We start from the raw sequence: 17,886 nt of genomic DNA, 5'->3' as shown, positions 1-17,886 counted from the left end.
AGTGTCTCTTCCAGCTGAATGCTCCAGCCACCACTAACTTTCAGCGCAAGAGGGGAAAGACACATTTTTATTTCTCACTAGCCCCATGAAGCCATGGCAAGAGACAGAAACAAACACCTGGAAGGACTCTGAGCAGCACAGGCCATGGTTTGGGGTGGGAGGGAGCACAGAGAGCACCTCCCCGGTGGAAGGAGCAAGCTCCCAGGGGACAGCAGATTCCTCCTGCATCCACTAAACGGGATCTTGAGATACCTGTCACCGGCCGGAGGAGCACAACCTGGGGAGGTGCAGGCATCAAAGCTGATAACCGTCCCCCCCCCCAGCATCTAAAATGACTGCAAGTGCAAATTGTTACTTACCAAAGTGCCAGGGCAATGCTCGACGAGGAGGCACATCCTTGCTTGCAAGGGCCAGCAAAGCGGGGGACTAAAAGGTGAGCCACTCCTGCGACATTCCAGCAGCACCGAGACCATCAAAGATTGGGTGGTGACAGCTTCTAGTGTCTCCTAGTGTAAAATGTCTTCCCATTTTTCTCTTGCTCTCATCTGCCATGCAGAAATAAATAAAAGGTGAAGAAACTGGGCAGTCCCAAATACCATATAAAATGAAAACTAGAATAGGAAAGTTGTCCTGAAAAATCTGGTACTAGGTAGAATGGTAGAGATCTGAGGAAATTTGGCTCGGGGAAAATTGCTGATCAGCAGACCTGTGTTCTGCAGGAGGGAAAAAACCGAGACTCACATCGGAACAGGGAACACAAAGACACACGGTACATGCAATGAGTTAGGCCAACCTCAGCACCGCATCCGACCCTCCCTGCGTGCCCGGTCACGGAGGGGATTACAGGAGGACAAACTGCCATTCATGACCGCACAGCCAAGGAAAAGCAAGCAGACATCCATGTTAAAGGCAGGCTCCTCCGGTTCTGCCCTTCCCATCCTGTCGGCCTTAGCGAGACCCCAGGACCCCGTGAGGGTCTATGCTCGCTTTGTCTTCGTGTAAAAACAAAACCTTGGGCCCTGTAACAAACCCCCAGTGGAGTCAGAAAGCAGATGTCTGCATCCTACCTGCCCATGCTATTTACAGGAGATTAGTTAGCCTCTCTGTGCTCGGTTTTCTTAACAAAATGAGTGATTTCACTTTAAAAGTCATCTCGAACAAGAACTGTTCGGCAAGCACAAGATGTTGCGGCAAGCCCTATATGCATGAAACTAATACCTGAAGAACAGCCAGTCCTCAAACTTGTGCGGGTGCCAGGTTTTCCGTTTCAGCAAATATGGACATCATTAACCGCCGTACGTGAACAGAGGACACCCTGTCTTAACAGGGGAGCTCACCAGTGGCCCAAAACCCGCTTCACGCTGAAATACAGAGAGCAGTTGTTACAAAAGATCTGCTGGAAAGCAATGCATCCATGCGCTTCTGACTTAAATTTCCCCGAGTTAACTAACTCTCTCTCCCCTTTCTAACTCTTAGACCACGGCTGAGCATTATTAAATTGCTAAAAGTAAGAAGAGTAAAAGCCCACCCCTGCTTTTCCTTCAGTGCAGCCCAGGTCAGTGGAATCACTCTTTTGATTTACACTGGGGTGCGTGAGACCAGAACCAAGGCCTTTGTAGCACAGAAATAAATTCAGCACAGAAAGCTGAGGAAAACGTGTTTGCTTTTGTAGCAGGGTGCGATGGGCTTGCCTTTCAAGACACGCACTGGAAACAAAGCTTTCCTGTGAAGTGACTGCTGACAAGGACCAGGAAACGCAGATCTGAGCCTGCACAATCTACTTAAAGCTGAGAGGATGAAGGTGTCAATAGGGCTTCCTTCCTCCTCTGGAAAAACCTAGATCTAAGTTTTTACAGACATAGGTACATCCAAACCAAACACAATACAAAGATAATGCAGTGAAGAAAGCATGAAGCTTTCTTGACTAGAAGCTCCACTGCTTTGAATAGGCAGAGGCCCAGGGTTCAGGGCTGCTTTGGGTTCACATCGCTGGAATTTCAAGAGCCCCATACCTGGAGCCCGTTTCACCACAAAGCGTAGCTGCCTTCCTTACGCTAAACGTCAGGCTTACAAGGTTGAATTCTTCGAGCCAACAAAGCTGAAAGGAAAATAGGCCACAGACATAAAGGGGCAGATACACGTTAGCTTTTCTGAGCCGTTCTGACACGAACTGACCTACAGATGCTGTCTCTAATGCTGTTCCATACAAGCCAATAGCTGCTGACAGGGAGCTGCTTTCAGGTGGGCAGGTGATGCCCCAAAGAAAGCTGTAAGCTATGCCCACCCTCCTACTGCATGACAGGGTCTCTGTCAACAAAAAGGATTTGCTCTGACTCCCTTCTCTGGACACAAAACGAACCGCTCACCCACAGCAAGAAAGACAGACAAAAGTTCAGGATCATGATTTCAAAATGATAGCCCTATATATACATACATATGGTTTACAGTTAGACTCAATGATCTTGAGGGTCTTTTCCAACCCCAATGATTCTATGATTTAACTGCAACAAAACTTGCTCCAGAGCCTGTTTGCCCAGGCAATCCAAAGGATGTTCAGAAACGGGGCTAGCATCAGAGACTGCTGCCCGAGTCAGGCAAGGATTCAGTAGGTCCGCAGCAACGGCATGAATTTAACGTTTCTCAATGGCACACAACAAACTGACCGCCCAGAGCGTACCTCGTTCAGATGGAAGTTGCATTACTGCCAGCTGCGGGACCAGCGCTGATGAGAAACCCCTGGTCCTGCTCCCCTGGACTACCACACCGCCCGGAGCCGAGGTTCCTGGGGCACGTTTCGACATGCCCCCCCAACACCTTCCTCAGCACCCTGACCCAGGCAGCCAGTCTGACTCCAGCCGCCTCCACCAGCTCTGTAGTGCATCTCACCCCACTTACCTGCGTGAGTTGTGACCCTGCGAACTGCCAAGGCTCTACTGAAAGCCAAGTGACAACCAAGTTCTTCAGCAAGTTTCAAGATTTATTTATTTTAAAGGAGAAAAAAAAACCACCCCAGGATACACCGTTTACATTCAATCGGTCTCCTACGTAAGTTTAAATATGCGTGGCACACGTTTTCATAGCCAAGTGTTGCCTATTGGCTGACATCACACTAAAACATCAGACTGTGCGTAGTCACTGCACAGCTATGAACGCAAGTACTGAAGTCAATGGAACATGCTTCCCAGCTCAAATCCTCTTGTGGTGCCGTGGGTTCAGCACGGTAACATTTCTTAGGCATTTCAGATGCGCAAAACACTGTCCTTTCCAAGATGCTTTAGAACAGATTTTGACTGACATCTTCCAAATGCGTGGAATTTTAAATGCAATTCCCATCTTTTCATTTGGATTGGCAAAATCACAGGCTGTACTTCGGTTCCTGAGCATTTACTTAAGGCTTGTGCATTCGTCATCTTTGTTCTACTCGGTGACACTGCCACAGGACACAACTAGAACTGCTTTGGATCCAGCCAGCACGGGCTTTATCCGTGAAGAGGCTTGTAAGCACACGTGATCTTGCACGTACTCTGGCAGGAGGGGTACACTTCTCTACAAAGGTGTTTTAACAAAGGTACTCTGGCTGAAATCTGTCTTTGGGAAGTTGCTTTCTCTGAGTACCTCTTCCCCGGTAACCTTGCCAGTCTGAGGTAAAGCTTTTAGCTTCTCTGTCTTCTGATGATTGGTCTTCACAAATCTCAGCAGGTTAATGATAGCAGCTGGTGTAATTCCAGGGATGCGGCTGACTGCACCAATCTGTGTGTGGGAACAGGAACAAGTTCACCAAAACCAAACCTACACACTGGAGCTAGTGAGAAATGAGATCAAAACCTGTGGGTATTCCTTTCCCCAATTCTCCTCACCCCCCCATGTCCCTTGGGAAGACACAGAAGGGATTTCACTGCTGCTCAACCTTGCTGCGGCCTAGTATCTTACCGTCTGTGGACGGTTAGAGTCCAGCTTCTCCCGCACCTCTGTGGAGAGCGATGCATCAATGGCAAAGTAATCTAGGTCCTCTGGCAGTCGGAGGGCTTCATCACGACGCACTTCTTCTATTTCCTGCTGTTGATTGATTACACACCACTCGTAAGCAGCTGTGATGGAAGATCAGGGAAACAAAACAACCAGATATAGGTGTTCATGTGAAACAGGTCACTTGCAAGAATTCTCGGAAGCAGAATGAGCGATTCCACCGAGAGAGTCAAAAGCTCCTAAGGAAGTTTCCAACCTCACAGACTAAAGAGCCTAATTTGCATCCCTACTTTGGAAGAAGTCATACTCTTTAATTAACACCATGGTGGAGGTACGTTTCTTCCAGGAATTAAGATACATGGGTTGGCTTTCCCCCTCATCCCAGGAAAGGATGGTCTATTTGACAGAGCAGTAAGGAGGGAGTAAAAACCAGGAGTGAGCATGAATAGCTGATCTCACCCCACAAAGTGAAACACAGGTGCTTGCATAGGGCCGTGGCCTGTGGTAAAAGGTGCATGCTCTGGTAATGGTGTTTCATTTCACGAAGCAGCAACATGAAACACACTGGGATGAATGGATTGGCTCTCCCCTTACTGAACAAAATGTACACAGATCCCACTAAGAGATCCTAACCCTTGTACTCTACCTTCTATTTTCAATCTCTCTGCCAGTTCTCTCCATTGAGCAAGCCTTCCCAGGGGCTCTGGGACAGCCCTTGCCAGAACCTCCATGTTGGCCTCAGGATATTGAAGGATGTCAAAGGCACTGTGGAGAAGAAGACTAAGTTTTTATGGTAGGAAGGAGTCACTTGTGTAAGGCAGATTTACAGCTGTTCCCAGTTCACACTGCTTAAGATCTCAGCATAAACCAGAACAACTGCAGACCCAGGCTCACCTCCCTGCTATCTCCTGTCAGTACACAGAAGAGCTGTAAAGCTCTTGAAGAGGAGCTCTTTATGAAAAATGAACAGCAAGATAGGGGGGACAAGTTAAGGGGAACCTTTCCCACTGACTGAGTCAGCCAGGTCTTAGTCACCAAGCTGAAAGAACAGAAAAGATAAGATGAGATAAAGGATGGGTAAGGGAAGCAAAGGCCTTTGTGTACAAGAAAAGCTACTATCTGACACTAACCTGAAATCACTCGCTGCTTTATCAAGCTTTCAGCAGAGCAGCAGCCCACTGCAAAAGTGTCACCACTTGGGCAACACTCTCAATAAGGGCAGCAAGAACTGTCTGGGCCAGTGGAGTACCCCCTTGCTTTGGGAGCCTATATCAGCACCAGGAAATGTGGCATAGTAAAAACACCGACATTGAATTTAGTCTATAGGCAAATATTAGATGTCTGTCCCCTGAAGGTGATAAAGCTGGAATCCTGGAGTACTGATGACTTCAGGAAGGATGGACAAATGCTGTGAAACCACTATAGCCAGATGTGCCAAAACAAGCGTAAGTCAGACTGGAAAGCTTCAGCTGTAACCTTTACCTGACAGGTGACCTTCGACTGCTACTGAAGGGAATTTCTGGTATTAACTGGGACCATTTGGATATGCTGAACTGAATGGATTTTAGCGCTGCAATTCCATCCTCTAAAGCAGCTCTCATCTTAACTGCTTGTTCGTATCGGTGCTGTGACACACACCCAGCTTCTTCAAAACCTGCAGAGACAGATGGCACGTGAGACAAAGGTCTCCAACCAGGCAGGGCTGCTCATTGCAAGAGCCACCATAATAAAATACCTCTGTGGGTGAGCCTGGCATCGGCATTGTCAGGCCGGAGGGACATGCGGAACTCCACGCGGCTGGTGAACATCCTGTATGGCTCGCTGGTGCCCAGAGTGGTAAGGTCATCGATCAGGACACCAATGTAGCCTTCGGTGCGACTGACGATGAAAGGGGGCTTGCCATGAACCCGTAGGCAAGCATTGATCCCAGCAATCACACCCTGGGCAGACAGAAAGCAAAACAAAAAAACATTTATCGGTCTCTTCATGGCTAAAGTATCAGCACATCTGCCTCCAAAGACTCATGTGGCAAACCGTACCCTCAAAAATGCGACAGTCCGTGCTAGTAATCTAGGCAGTTTCTTTCTTGTGATACTACCAGTGTCTGAAGGGCTTCTTGGACCCTGCTGACGTGACTAGAGACAATTCCCAGACGTATTCAATTATACCCATTGCACAGTCTCCATGCTGAAACATTTGACAGTGCTTCCAATTACTTTTGTTACTGCAATCTCAGTAGCAGCAACTGTAGATACTAGAAGTGAAAATAGCTGGGCAAACCTGGAATAGGGGTGAGCAACAAAAGGAAGAACAGCTCACTAACACAAGATGGGCCTAGCAAGACTGCGTATCAAAGACAAATGCCAAAGCAATACTCCTTTCTGAGCACCGAGTATACACGATCAGATTCACCCACCTGAGCTGCAGCTTCTTCATAGCCTGTAGTGCCATTTATCTGGCCTGCAAAGAAGAGGCGCTGAACAAGACGAGACTCGAGAGAAGCACTCAGTTGACGGGGATCTAAAAAGTCATATTGCACCCCATATCCTGTGACAAACGACACGACAGATCTTACAGGAGGCATTTTGAAGGTCCCTATTTATCAGCAAAGACAATCAGTGGGGCAGAAGGACTTATATTATCACCTTTTATTTACAATTTAAAAACAACCAAGGAAAAAGCCCTGTATCCAAGAATTAATTTTGTTTCACATTTCCTTTGTTTTGCTATGCCCTAAACTAAATCTGTTTTTTATTAACTGGCAACCAGTATGAGAGGTAGATTTAAAACTCTTCACCCCCCCTCACCTGGCTGTAACATCTTGGCTTTTTCCAAGCCTGGGACAGATTTGATCACCTGCTCCTGGAGCTCAGGTGGCAGCGTCATCGACATGCCTTGGGGGTAAATGACATTGGACTCCAAGCCTTCAGGCTCCAGCCACACCTGATGTTCCCGGTTTGGGAAGCGCAGAACCTTTGATTCGAGAGAGGGACAGTACCTGCAACAGTGAATAGCCATGAGCACCACCTGACATGGAGAAAAAAAATCACTTTCCAGAAGCAAAGCAGGAAGAGACCCACAGTATCAGATAGATTGTCAGCTCGTGCCATTGAGACCCTTGCATGGTGCCACACACTTACCGTGGGCCCCTTGTTGTCTCCCTTATATGGTTGTTCAGGTGGAGGTTATCATGGATAATTTGCTGGGCTTTCAGGGTAGTGTGAGTCAGGTAACATGACAGCTGATCTTCTGGCTGAAAGAGGCCAAAGCTCACTTTAAGTTAATCCAGTCACAACACTGTACTCTTACAGAACAACTCTGAGATCTCCCACAGGCTTTTCCATGACAGTTGGCTCTCACTTCCCGGAGAGACGGGTAGTGCTGTCATAGCCACTGTAGAGACAGAACATGAGCAATCAGAGATCTTGAGCAACATGCCCAAAAGCAGACCAAGGAACAGAACAGAACTCAGGAGTCCAGAATGCAAGCTCTATTCTGTACACCGTATTCCTAATTACAGGATAGGTATTCTTATTAAAGCAACAGATTATATCACAGCATTCCAATCAACCACAGGAATTCCAGGCTCCGAAGTAAGAGGAGCAAGTGCTGACCCTACAGCTAACAGCCAATTAAAGAGTTTGGTGAAGAAAAAAAAGAAATCTCTCAAAACCTTGCAATTAACACAGAAAATTCAAGGTTTGGAAAAAACCCCACCATGTCAAGTATTTCACTGATTTTTCTGAAAAAGAATCAATAGACTCACATTCAAAATAGTAACAACATTGCACCTCAACTCCTTAAAACCTCTCCTACACATAGCAAGGACCTGAAGTGATACTACTTTTGCCCCCACCCCAATTATAATCAGTTATTGCAATTCCTGTACACTCTGGGGCAAATCAACTCCTGATACTTAATCCTGTGCTGCTTAACTACAGAACACAATCCATTTTCCAGGATTTTCTTTGGAAAATTGAGTTTCTCCTGCTTTGAAGTTGCTGTTAACATGCCACCTCTGAGCTCTGTGGATAACTCCATCCCTTCTCTTTCCTAGTCACGACTTGTTAACAATCTCTAATTTCAACATTTGAATCTTATTCTAGAGCTGGGGTAACAACACATCCAGTATGAATACAGCCCAGCTCCCTTTCCCAGCCATCAACTCCCCGGTTGATTCTGCCGTGCATTTGATGTGTGCTATCCCACCTTGATCCACACAGCCTCGCTGAGGAAGCTGAACGGCACTGGAGGGTTGTCAGCTGTACGTTCCTCCAGACCGCTGAAGTCAATCGTGTCTTTGGCAAGTCGGGGCGGCGTCCCAGTCTTCAGCCTGCCCACAGCAAATCCCAGTTTCTCCAGAGTCTGAGCCAGCCCGATGGCTGGCTGGTCCCCTAGCCGCCCAGCCGGGTGCATCTCCAGTCCGATGAGGACCATACCCCTCAGAAACGTACCGGTGGTCAGGATAACACTCCCAGCATGTACTGTGCTCCCATCCCCTGAAACAGCAAGTTTTCAGAGATGTGCATATTTTAGTGTCAACAAAGCCCTGGTATTCCGGTGCTTCTGTCTAAAACTAGACTAACTGTGTTCACTGAGGGTTCATCCATCTTTTATTGTTTCACAAATCAGCATTTCAATAATAAAAGCATTAATAGTAATAACTGCAATAAGCAGCATGTAGTTATTCCTGTATTTTTCTTATTCCTAAGCATGTTACCCCTAACACAGCAAACCCACTCCTGGGAAAAATTCCTATCCAGGCCTTCATTTCGGAAAGCTTATTTACTAGAACAGCAAGGGGTACTATAAAGCACGAGTCTATTAGTAACAGGACACCACTGCCCCATAACGTTGTTGGCAGCATATGCCATTTCCCAAATAAAATCTCAAAACACAGCATGGAATTCAGTATCACTAGCCCAAAGAACATTAAACTTGTGTAACCTCCCAATATCCTATCAATCCAGGTACGTTTTTCATTGTATTACGCATATTAACTTAGTTTCGTTCACACTCGGCCTAAATCACTTCTACCGGCTAATTCAACTTTCTCACTGACAAATCTGAAATGTTTACCCCAAAGGCCGCTCTTAGTGTAGAGTAACTGAAGATGCTTACCGAATTACTAGCACATACCCAGGACAACTCCTGTGACTTGGCATTTCCCAGGATGGCCTGGTTCCGGCTCTGTCAAGAGAAGATCCTCCACAGATGCCTCACGAACTGTCAACAGTGGCGTGTTAAGGATTTCTTTCTGTCATGAAAGGAGTTACTGCAAAAACCTAGGAAGTTGAGACACACGGGCGGTCCCAAACCCTGCTGATTTCCAAAACATCTGTCACCCTCTTCCCTATTCCCTTCTTACCAGGCCACTTGGCAGACACCTGGTTACTGCACTATCCTGATCTAGCAGGTGTTCACAGGTAAGAGTTTGAGCTCAAAAGAAACTATTTGGTCATGAAGCCTGACCCGTATGTAAAACGCTAAAGAATTTTTTAAACTATGCCGAGTACGCTATGTTAAAGTACTAAACAGAAAGGTGGCTAGGTTTGATAGGAAAATGTCAAAAACCAAACCCCACACCCTCCACATCGTCCTCTGTAGTTTATACTAGTACTTCAGATTTGACTAATTCGTTCTAGTACTCCAGTCCACAAACGCACACAAAAAAAATCCCTGGAAATAAACCTGTGTTTTCAAGCTGGTCGTTGCTCTCGACTTCCTCCGACCGCACCCCCACTCCCCTTTCAGAGTTGCTGCCCACTTTACCAGACTGCATGTATATTTTTATATATTTATGTGCCAGCAGCGGCAGGCAGCCTCCTCCCTCCTCAGACCTCAGGCCTGCGGGGTCTCTCCACAGAACCGCGTTTAATGCCCCCCCCCGCCCGCTCTCACCTGCATCGTCTCCTTGTAGCGGCCGCGGTCGATCTGGGCGCGGAGCCCCCACACCGCCGGGCCCTTGCCGCGGTTCAACACTTTGTAATGGACCCCGGAGCGATCGCAGAGGCGGCCGCAGAGCCCGTCCAGGGCGTCCACCTCCCTCATGAGGTGTCCCTTCCCGATGCCGCCGAAGGAGGGGTTGCAGGACATCTCCCCTGCGGAGGGGACACACACGGGTCAACCCCCTCACCGCCACCGTCCCCCCAAACTCTCCCGGCTTAGCGGGGAGACCCGAGGCTCCCCGCGGGACCCTCACCCCCCCCCCCCCGCGGTACCGATGGTGCCGATCCTGTGAGTGAGCAGCAGCGTGCGGGCCCCGCCGCGAGCGGCCGCCGCCGCCGCCTCCGTCCCCGCATGGCCCCCGCCGATCACCACCACTTCGTAGCGCGGTGATGTTGCCGTTGCCGCCGCCCCGACTTCGCTACCCGCCCGGCGGTGCCCGGGCCTCAGCGCCGGGGTTAGCGCCAGGCGGCGCCAACCGCTGCGCCACAACATGGCGGCGGCACTAGCGGCAACCGCGGCCCGCCCGGCCGGCCGGCAGCGGGGAGCCCAGCCGGAAGCGGGAGGGCGGAGCGGACCCGACCCGCCGCCACCTTTCGCCTGGAGAGGCGGAGCCGTTCGCTGCCCCGGGGCGGTAGGCGGAGGACCGGGCGTCCCCCGCCCCGGTAGCGAGCGGCTGGTGAGGCCGAGCGGTGTCGGCGGCGGCTTGCCCTCACCCCGCGGGAGGGCGGGGCCTCGCGGAGAGCGGGAAAATGCGCTCAGGGGATTGGAGGGAGGCGGGGCGGCCCCGCCCTCCCTCCCCGGCTGTCGGGCAGAAGGGCGCGGGTTTCGTTTCCTCAGCGGGGGAGCGCTGCCTGGAAGAGGAAGTCCGCCCGCTCTGAGGCGAAAGGCGGGAAGCAGCGCCGCGGCAGCCGGCGGTGAGGGAGCGGAGGCCATGGACGGCAGAGGGGAACGGGGCGGGCGGAGAGGGCGGCCCGCAGCCTCGCGGGGCCGGGGAGCGGTGAAGGCCGCAGCCCGCAGCTCCTCGCTGGGCCGGGGCCGGAGCGCGGGCGGCGGGCCGGGGGACTCTACCGCTGCCGCCACCCTCCGTGGAGCGCGGAAGGACGGATCCGCCGCCCGGCGCGGCCCCCCGGCGAGGCGAGGCTCCGTCGTCAGGAACCTGCCGGCGGGCCCGGCCGCGGGGGGCGGAGAGGCCCCCGCCGCCCCTCGGAGCAGGGCAGCGGCCGCCGGAGCCCCCGCGGCGCGGAGGCGAGCGGCGGCGCCCGACGGGGCGGTCGTTCCCCCCGTGGCGGCCGCCGCCTCGTCGTCGGGCGGCCCGCGGCTGCGGGAGGTGCTGTCGCGGCTGAGCCTGGGCCGGCAGGACGTGTCCGAGGCGTCGGGGCTGGTGAACCAGGTGGTGTCGCAGCTGATCCAGGCCATCCGGAGCCAGGGGGGCAGTTTCGGCTCCATCGAGCGGCTGGGCGCCGGCAGCTACTACGAGCACGTCAAGGTGGGTGCGGGGGCACAGGCGTTTAAGGATCGCCACGTTAATGAACGACAGCTAACGATAAAACCCGGCCGGCTTACCGAGAGGTGGAATGTATGCGCGGTTAGTAAGAGAGATGCTGCCCGAGGGAAGGCCCCGTGCCGGTTTTTCGGGGATAGGTTTTCCCAAAAAGCAGGTGAAAGAGCGGTACCTTTCTTCTGGTTCCAGCTCAGTCTGAAACAAAGCCAAACACAGGGACACTTTCTGGAGTTTTGTTGGTTTTTTTTTTTTAAACCCAGCTTCAGGCATAGTAATGCTTCCCCCCTCCCTGATTTCTGCATGCATTTATGCATTACTCTGAACAGCTTAAGAATCTTAAAACTCTTAAAATTAGTAAGTTGGAAAGCTGGGAAATGAACTGCTCTTCTCCACTCGAATGCACAGCAATCTTGTAATACAAATCTACAGAAATAAGCTCGTATGTCACACCAGACACGAGAAGTACACCAAGGTAGCTGGAAATAAACCGCAAGTGGTATAAAAGCCTAAAGAGAATAAAACCTAAGGTGCACGTTGACTGTTGTATTCTCGTACTTTGCAGATATCTGAACCAAATGAGTTTGACATCATGCTTGTAATGCCTGTTTCAAGACTTCAGCTGGATGAATGTGATGACACTGGAGCCTATTATTACCTAACATTCAAAAGAAATCCAAAAGAGAAGGATTTCTTTAAGTTTTTAGATGAAGATCGAAAATTATCAGCCTTTAAAATGCTTCAAGCACTAAGAGACATCATTAAACGAGAAGTAAAAAACATTAAAAGTAAGTACTGAGAGAACAAGCTTCATGTTGGAGTGCTAGAAGTCCAGTTACATTGGGTGTATGCATTGCCCTGTTAATAAAACGGGATTTTCCCCCCAGTCAACTGCCTCTGTGGCAGTGTAGCCCTAACCATAAGCCCTCCTGTCCCCAGTATCCCAAATTTGCTCTCGTGCTGAGAATCACCACAAATACATCACAGCTAATCATATTATGTGATTAATCCATTGCTCCGCTATGCAATCCTCTTTCTATATGAAATTAATGAATATTAAAGGGTTGTCACATAGTTGGAACTTCCTACACAACCTATGTATTTTGAATCTATCTGCCGTGCACAAAGAGCCATTTGCTGAACTGGTAGCAAAAGGAAGAGCTTTCTTTTATACATTACCTACTATTTTACATCCATCTATATAGAAAACATATCCCTTGGGGTGCTCTTTTTTTCCAAAGCCTTCAGAAATGTGGCCAAATCTCTTCCATCTCAGTATTTTCAACAGTGAAGTGGCTAGCTGGAAAACATTACTGTATTTCTGATTCTGTAGACATAGGAAATCAAGCAGGCAGTTCAAGAAAAGCACTCCTTATTTTGTAGAACTCTTCAACAGGCCTTCTTAATGTTTTATTTAAAATCCATATCCTGTAGGACAAAGAGCCAGTGACTGAACCCAGGTGTTTCTTTTGATTATAAATTCCTCTCAAGTAAAAACCTTAACATTATTCAAAAAACAGTTTCTAATAGTTATATATATTAAAAAAATAAATTTCTTCTTTGTTACTAGATGCAGAAGTAACTGTGAAAAGGAGGAAGGCTGGAAGCCCTGCAATAACTCTTCAGATCAAAAATCCTCCAGCAGAAATATCAGTGGACATCATCTTAACTTTGGAAGTTCAGCAGAGCTGGCCGCCCAGCACACAGGATGGCCTCAAAATTGAACAGTGGCTTGGAAGAAAAGTCAGGGGACAGTTCAGAAACAAATCACTTTATTTAGTAGCCAAGCAAAACAAAAAAGAAAAGGTTCTAAGAGGTACCTCAAATACAATAAGTTATGACATTATCTTCTCTACAACTTGATCGCTGTTACAAGTGCTATATAAAGGGTATCCGGTTTCTGTTCAGTATTCTGCCTTCGAGGTGGAGATCTTTACCTTATCCTGGATATATCCAGATCAGAGACAATTGAAATCCTTCTTTAAAACTTCAGATTTGTGACACTGCTCATCCTCTACAGAAGTCTAAAGACAAAACTGCTCTGCCAGGCTGTATACTAACCATTCCCAAGAGCATTATATTAAATCTGCTAAGTCAGGCACATGGATGTGAACCTTTCCCATGCTAGTGCTGTACTTAACAGCAACATCCACTCCTTTACTTTGTAAGAAAAAAAAATAAAAATTCTAAAAAGGCAGGGAACATCCCTGTAAGTGGGACTGCATACACAAGTTACATACTTCTGCAGAAGTAAACTGGGTACTTTTCTAGCAAGATACATTATTTCTCATTGAACCCTGGTATGGCTACAAGATTATTTTTTTTTTTCCCCTCTCCAGACCACTGTCACACCAAGCCTACATTACTTTGCAGAAACATCCCCACTTATCATTGCATTATGAGAACTGATGATTTCAGCAGAAAGAGTTCAGGCAATCTGGTGGTTTTTTGGGGGTTTTTTTTTTTGTTTGTTTGTTTTTTTTTAATTAGCATGCCCATCTTAACAATGCCAAGTACATCATTATTGCTTTACTGGGCTATGTCTTCCTGTGAAAATTCAAGGCAAAGAGTAAGCAAACCAAACAGGCAAAGGAAACAGTCTAACTTACATAAAGAAGACAAAAATGAGTGCTGGTGTTTTAAAAACAAGGGGTTGAGCTATCTTAATCATTGTTTTCAGAAACATTACCAGAAGAACAAAAATAAATGCTTTAGAACAGTCACCCTACCTGAGACAAACTCACAAGCCTATGACTTGCACAAAGAAATTGCAACCAATGGTGAAGATCTTTTTATTCAAAACCAAAATGGTTATGGAGTAAGGTTAGTAATACAGAACAGAAATTCAAAGGCAGTAGATTTCTACGAGTAGCGTAATTCCCCAAATCATGTTCAACAAATGCAGGAAAGTTCAGAATTAAGCTTAAAGTAGATCCAAAGGTCCTTAAGAATATAGTTAAAGCATCCAAACAATTAACTATATCCTATACTAGTAATATTTTTTGCCCTATATTAATAGCATTCTTAATAACATGTCTTTGTGTGGAACAGCTGGGGAATTAAGGCAGAATTAAGTAATTGTAGTCCCTGAATTACAATTCTTGTTTGTTTTGGGTTTTTTTGGTTTGTTTTGTTTTTTTTCTTTTTAGGGTGCAAAGAAATTGCTGATATTTAAAATTAAGCCAGTACTTGTAAAGTGTCTTTTTTTTCTAGTTGCAGACACTGGTAAGCAGTTTTAACAATCTTGTACTCAACTTTAGGAAACACCTGGCGACTCTCTTTCTCACATATTGAGAAGGCCATGCTGAACAACCACGGCAGCTCAAAGACATGTTGTGAATCTGATGGACCAAAGTGCTGTAGGTTGGTATTTCATATGAATATTTTACTTTAAGCCTGCCTGAGCCAGGGTAGCGCTGTCTAGCACTGTTTCAGTTTAGGAATTGGATCTAAGACTAATTACTCAGGGAGCAAGAATAAGGCTTTTAGGCATCATTGTTCTACAGCAGTACAATACTGCATGTACTCGCCAAACGTCTGACTTGCATTTACTCAGCAGGAGGTGGAAACAAATTACATTGCAGGTTTACACCAGACTTGCCTTAGAAAGCAAAAAGATGCAACCTGTTAAATCATCCTTCCCAAACAGTCCTGTTTAGAAGAACCAGCTTAAAAGTCTGATGACTCAGCTTTCTGAGCTTTGGGAGCAAAATTACACTTCGTACCAAGGCAATTTCTAAAACGATGGTAAGACAAGAACTGCTGAATGTGATCAGGATGAATAAATGTGATTTTTCACTCCAACAAAAACTGGTTTCCACATTTCTTCAAAGGGGAAGAACAAAATCTGCATGAGGTAGAGTACACCTCCTTAATGGCAAACCAACTTCTTAGTTTACTTAATATCTTGTACTGAATCAAGAAAGCCACAAGATAACTAAAGCATAATTCTTTGTCTTTGCTTTAAGAATTATTATCAGACGTGCTGTACCCCTATCTAGCAAGGTATTATTAAACTATATATACCTCTTCCCCTCTTGGGCTGCCACAGGAAGGTAGGGGCATTTCCCTCGGTGTAAATCCAAGCCAGTAGGGCAGCTTTAATCTTAAGCAGTGCTCCAAGTTCATGTTATACTGGTAGCATCTGCAGCTGGGAGACTGTACGGTGTAAGCACACTGCTGACCAACGCTTTGTGGGTACCCAAGTGGTGCATGCACAAAAACTATTGTTTAAAGTAGAAATCCTTGACTGGTGGAATCTGACTTCATGGGCGGGACTTCTAGGATTATCGAGACTGTTGCTGCACTTACTTTCAGATTTTATTCAAAACATTATTAAAAATGTTATTCTATTACAGTAAGAACATTTTTATTGCTTTCATGAATAATGTGTATTTAAAAATCTAAAATACATACTTAGAACTATGTAGTAGAAGGTACCTAATAAATTCTTACTTATTTAACAGGAAAGGTTGTCTTAAGCTTCTGAAGTATCTTCTAGAGCAACTTAAAATGAAATATACAAAACAGTTGGAAAAATTCTGTTCATATCATGTCAAAACTGCTTTTTTCCACTCGTGTGTCATGTGGCCAAATGACACAGACTGGCATTTGGGAGACCTGGATCACTGCTTTCAGAGATACCTGGGATATTTTCTGGATTGCCTGCAAAAATCTGAGCTGCCACACTTTTTTATTCCCCGATACAACTTGCTCAGCCTGGAAGATAAAGCAAGCAATGATTTCCTTTCAAGACAAATAAACTATCAGTTGAACAACAGATTCCCAATATTTCAGGAGAGGTATTAAAAACATTGTTTACATTAACTATCTAATCATGTATATTTGCATATTTAAAGCCAGAAGTTCTGCACCTTAAGTTACTGCTCAGTAGTCTGATACTACAAAAACCAAAACAAAATCAAGAACACTAAGAGAAAGTTGCATACTTCAGTTGCACTGCTTAGCCATAACCCTTAAAAGAAACAGGACAGTTTAAGTAATATTTATCTTCCCTATCCAAATGTAGATGTCACCTGAAAAATATCTTCAAGGTATGCAAAGAAAGTACAGAAGAATTTGGAGTAGTTAAGTTTCCCACATGTAACTTCTACGATTCCAAATATAAAGGCATCAATGACTGGGTAAAGTGAAAAATGATCATTTTATTTAAAATGAAGATCCATTGCAGAATATCCAAAATACACTCCTGCTTTCAAAAGAAAACAATAAAATGTCACTGGAGTTACTTCGACATAAGCCAGAACAACTTCTCCAGATCAGCTGGGTGGATGAAGACCTTTTGCAGAGGACAGTCACCAGCAGCAGAGAGAGAATATGGTACCAAAACAGTATGAAGTTCCTGAAGTAACTTACCTTCTCTGAGTCTTTTCACTGGACTTTGGATAGGAAGCAATCATTATCTAATGTGCTGCAAAAGAGTAAATGTTATTGTGCCAATGAGCATTTGTGTGACAACTCTTGTGGAAAGAAATGTATCTTCAACCCGTATCGAGGAGGCAGAGTCTCCATGTGAAAGGTTATCAAAACCAAAATGCAGCATGAACCTGACATTCTCAGAATTGGAATTCAGCTGTTTTTCTTATGTTGAAGAGTATGTGTTTTAGGAAAAAAAAAAATTGTAATATTTTCTATTACTGAAATCATGCAGGTGATAAATACAGAGCATTTGGGAACTGCTGTACTGTATTTTGCTTTTTCTTAAAGAAGCCCTGGGAAGTCCATATTTTTAGCCTACTTTTTGAAGGCAAAATAACCTACTGGCTTAAATAATGCCCAGACTTCACCTCAGTTATGCAGATATAAAAAAAGAGGGAAGGCCAGAAGAACATTTAGAGAATAATTTTACTATAATAGTCTCATCTTACTAGATTCAGTTTATTAGTTATTCATTTCATCATGACATGAATAAACACAAGTTCAGACTAAGTGTCAAATGAAGGAATAGCTCCTTCCCATATAACTTCGAACAAGTAAAACACACCCCATTATCATTAGCAGTCTGTGTGACAGAACCTGACATCCAAATGTAAAATTTGAATCAACTTTATCTGAAAGAAATAGAAGCAGACCTTGAAATGTATCTTTTCTTCGCGACTTTGTTAACATTGCTCCAGTAAACTGGTTTTTTTTCCTCCTTAAGCTAGAAAACTACATCCATGAGAACAAGAATAGAAGCTGTTTTTTTTCCAGTTAGCCACGAACACATACTTCTTGTTATGCTCTCCTCCATTAGAAGGAAATGCAGACTTCTCTCAAAAAAACCCAACCTTGAGACACAAGTCTTAACAAAATTACTTCCAACGTTAAGCTTTAAAATAATTTAAAAAACCCCGCCAAACCCAAAAAACTTGCTTCAGCAAACATCCATTACTGCAAACAGAGCGGTTTTCAAATAACCAAGTTATCCTTGGAAATACTTATGCATGCCACTGGCAGATGTGGCATATCAA

At 46.1% G+C, this 17,886-nt stretch overlaps 2 protein-coding genes across 3 annotated transcripts; one reads left to right on the top strand and one right to left on the bottom strand.

The window, feature by feature from the left end:
• Positions 1-2,956: 2,956 nt before the first annotated feature.
• Positions 2,957-11,438, bottom strand: MTO1 (mitochondrial tRNA translation optimization 1). 2 transcript variants are annotated; one of them, XM_075046450.1, is made up of 12 exons: positions 10,188-11,425; positions 9,868-10,067; positions 9,106-9,223; positions 8,176-8,465; positions 7,107-7,219; positions 6,774-6,964; positions 6,383-6,513; positions 5,702-5,906; positions 5,449-5,620; positions 4,613-4,731; positions 3,931-4,088; positions 2,957-3,750 (listed from the first exon to the last, which is right to left on the bottom strand). In XM_075046450.1, exons 1-12 carry the CDS (start codon positions 11,359-11,361, stop codon positions 3,547-3,549), a joined length of 3,075 nt encoding a protein of 1,024 aa, XP_074902551.1. In that variant the 5' UTR covers positions 11,362-11,425; the 3' UTR covers positions 2,957-3,546. The 2 variants fall into 2 exon arrangements, 1 of the variants encoding a protein (XP_074902551.1); XR_012653022.1 differs by lacking the exon at positions 4,613-4,731 and having other exon boundaries at positions 3,513-3,750; positions 10,188-11,438.
• CGAS (cyclic GMP-AMP synthase) lies at positions 10,713-17,536 on the top strand. Its single transcript, XM_075046455.1, has 6 exons — positions 10,713-10,829; positions 11,979-12,201; positions 12,984-13,229; positions 14,674-14,776; positions 15,880-16,215; positions 16,443-17,536. The coding sequence occupies exons 2-6, from the start codon at positions 12,006-12,008 to the stop codon at positions 16,564-16,566; spliced, it is 1,005 nt and encodes a 334-aa protein (XP_074902556.1). The 5' UTR covers positions 10,713-10,829; positions 11,979-12,005; the 3' UTR covers positions 16,567-17,536.
• The last annotated feature ends 350 nt before the right edge of the window (positions 17,537-17,886 follow it).

The sequence above is a fragment of the Buteo buteo genome, chromosome 15 (genome assembly GCF_964188355.1).
Source record: "Buteo buteo chromosome 15, bButBut1.hap1.1, whole genome shotgun sequence".
In the NCBI taxonomy this organism is placed as follows: domain Eukaryota; kingdom Metazoa; phylum Chordata; class Aves; order Accipitriformes; family Accipitridae; genus Buteo; species Buteo buteo.
The sequence above is the reverse complement of the archived record's forward strand: the minus strand, read 5'-3'. Positions and strand labels throughout refer to the sequence as shown.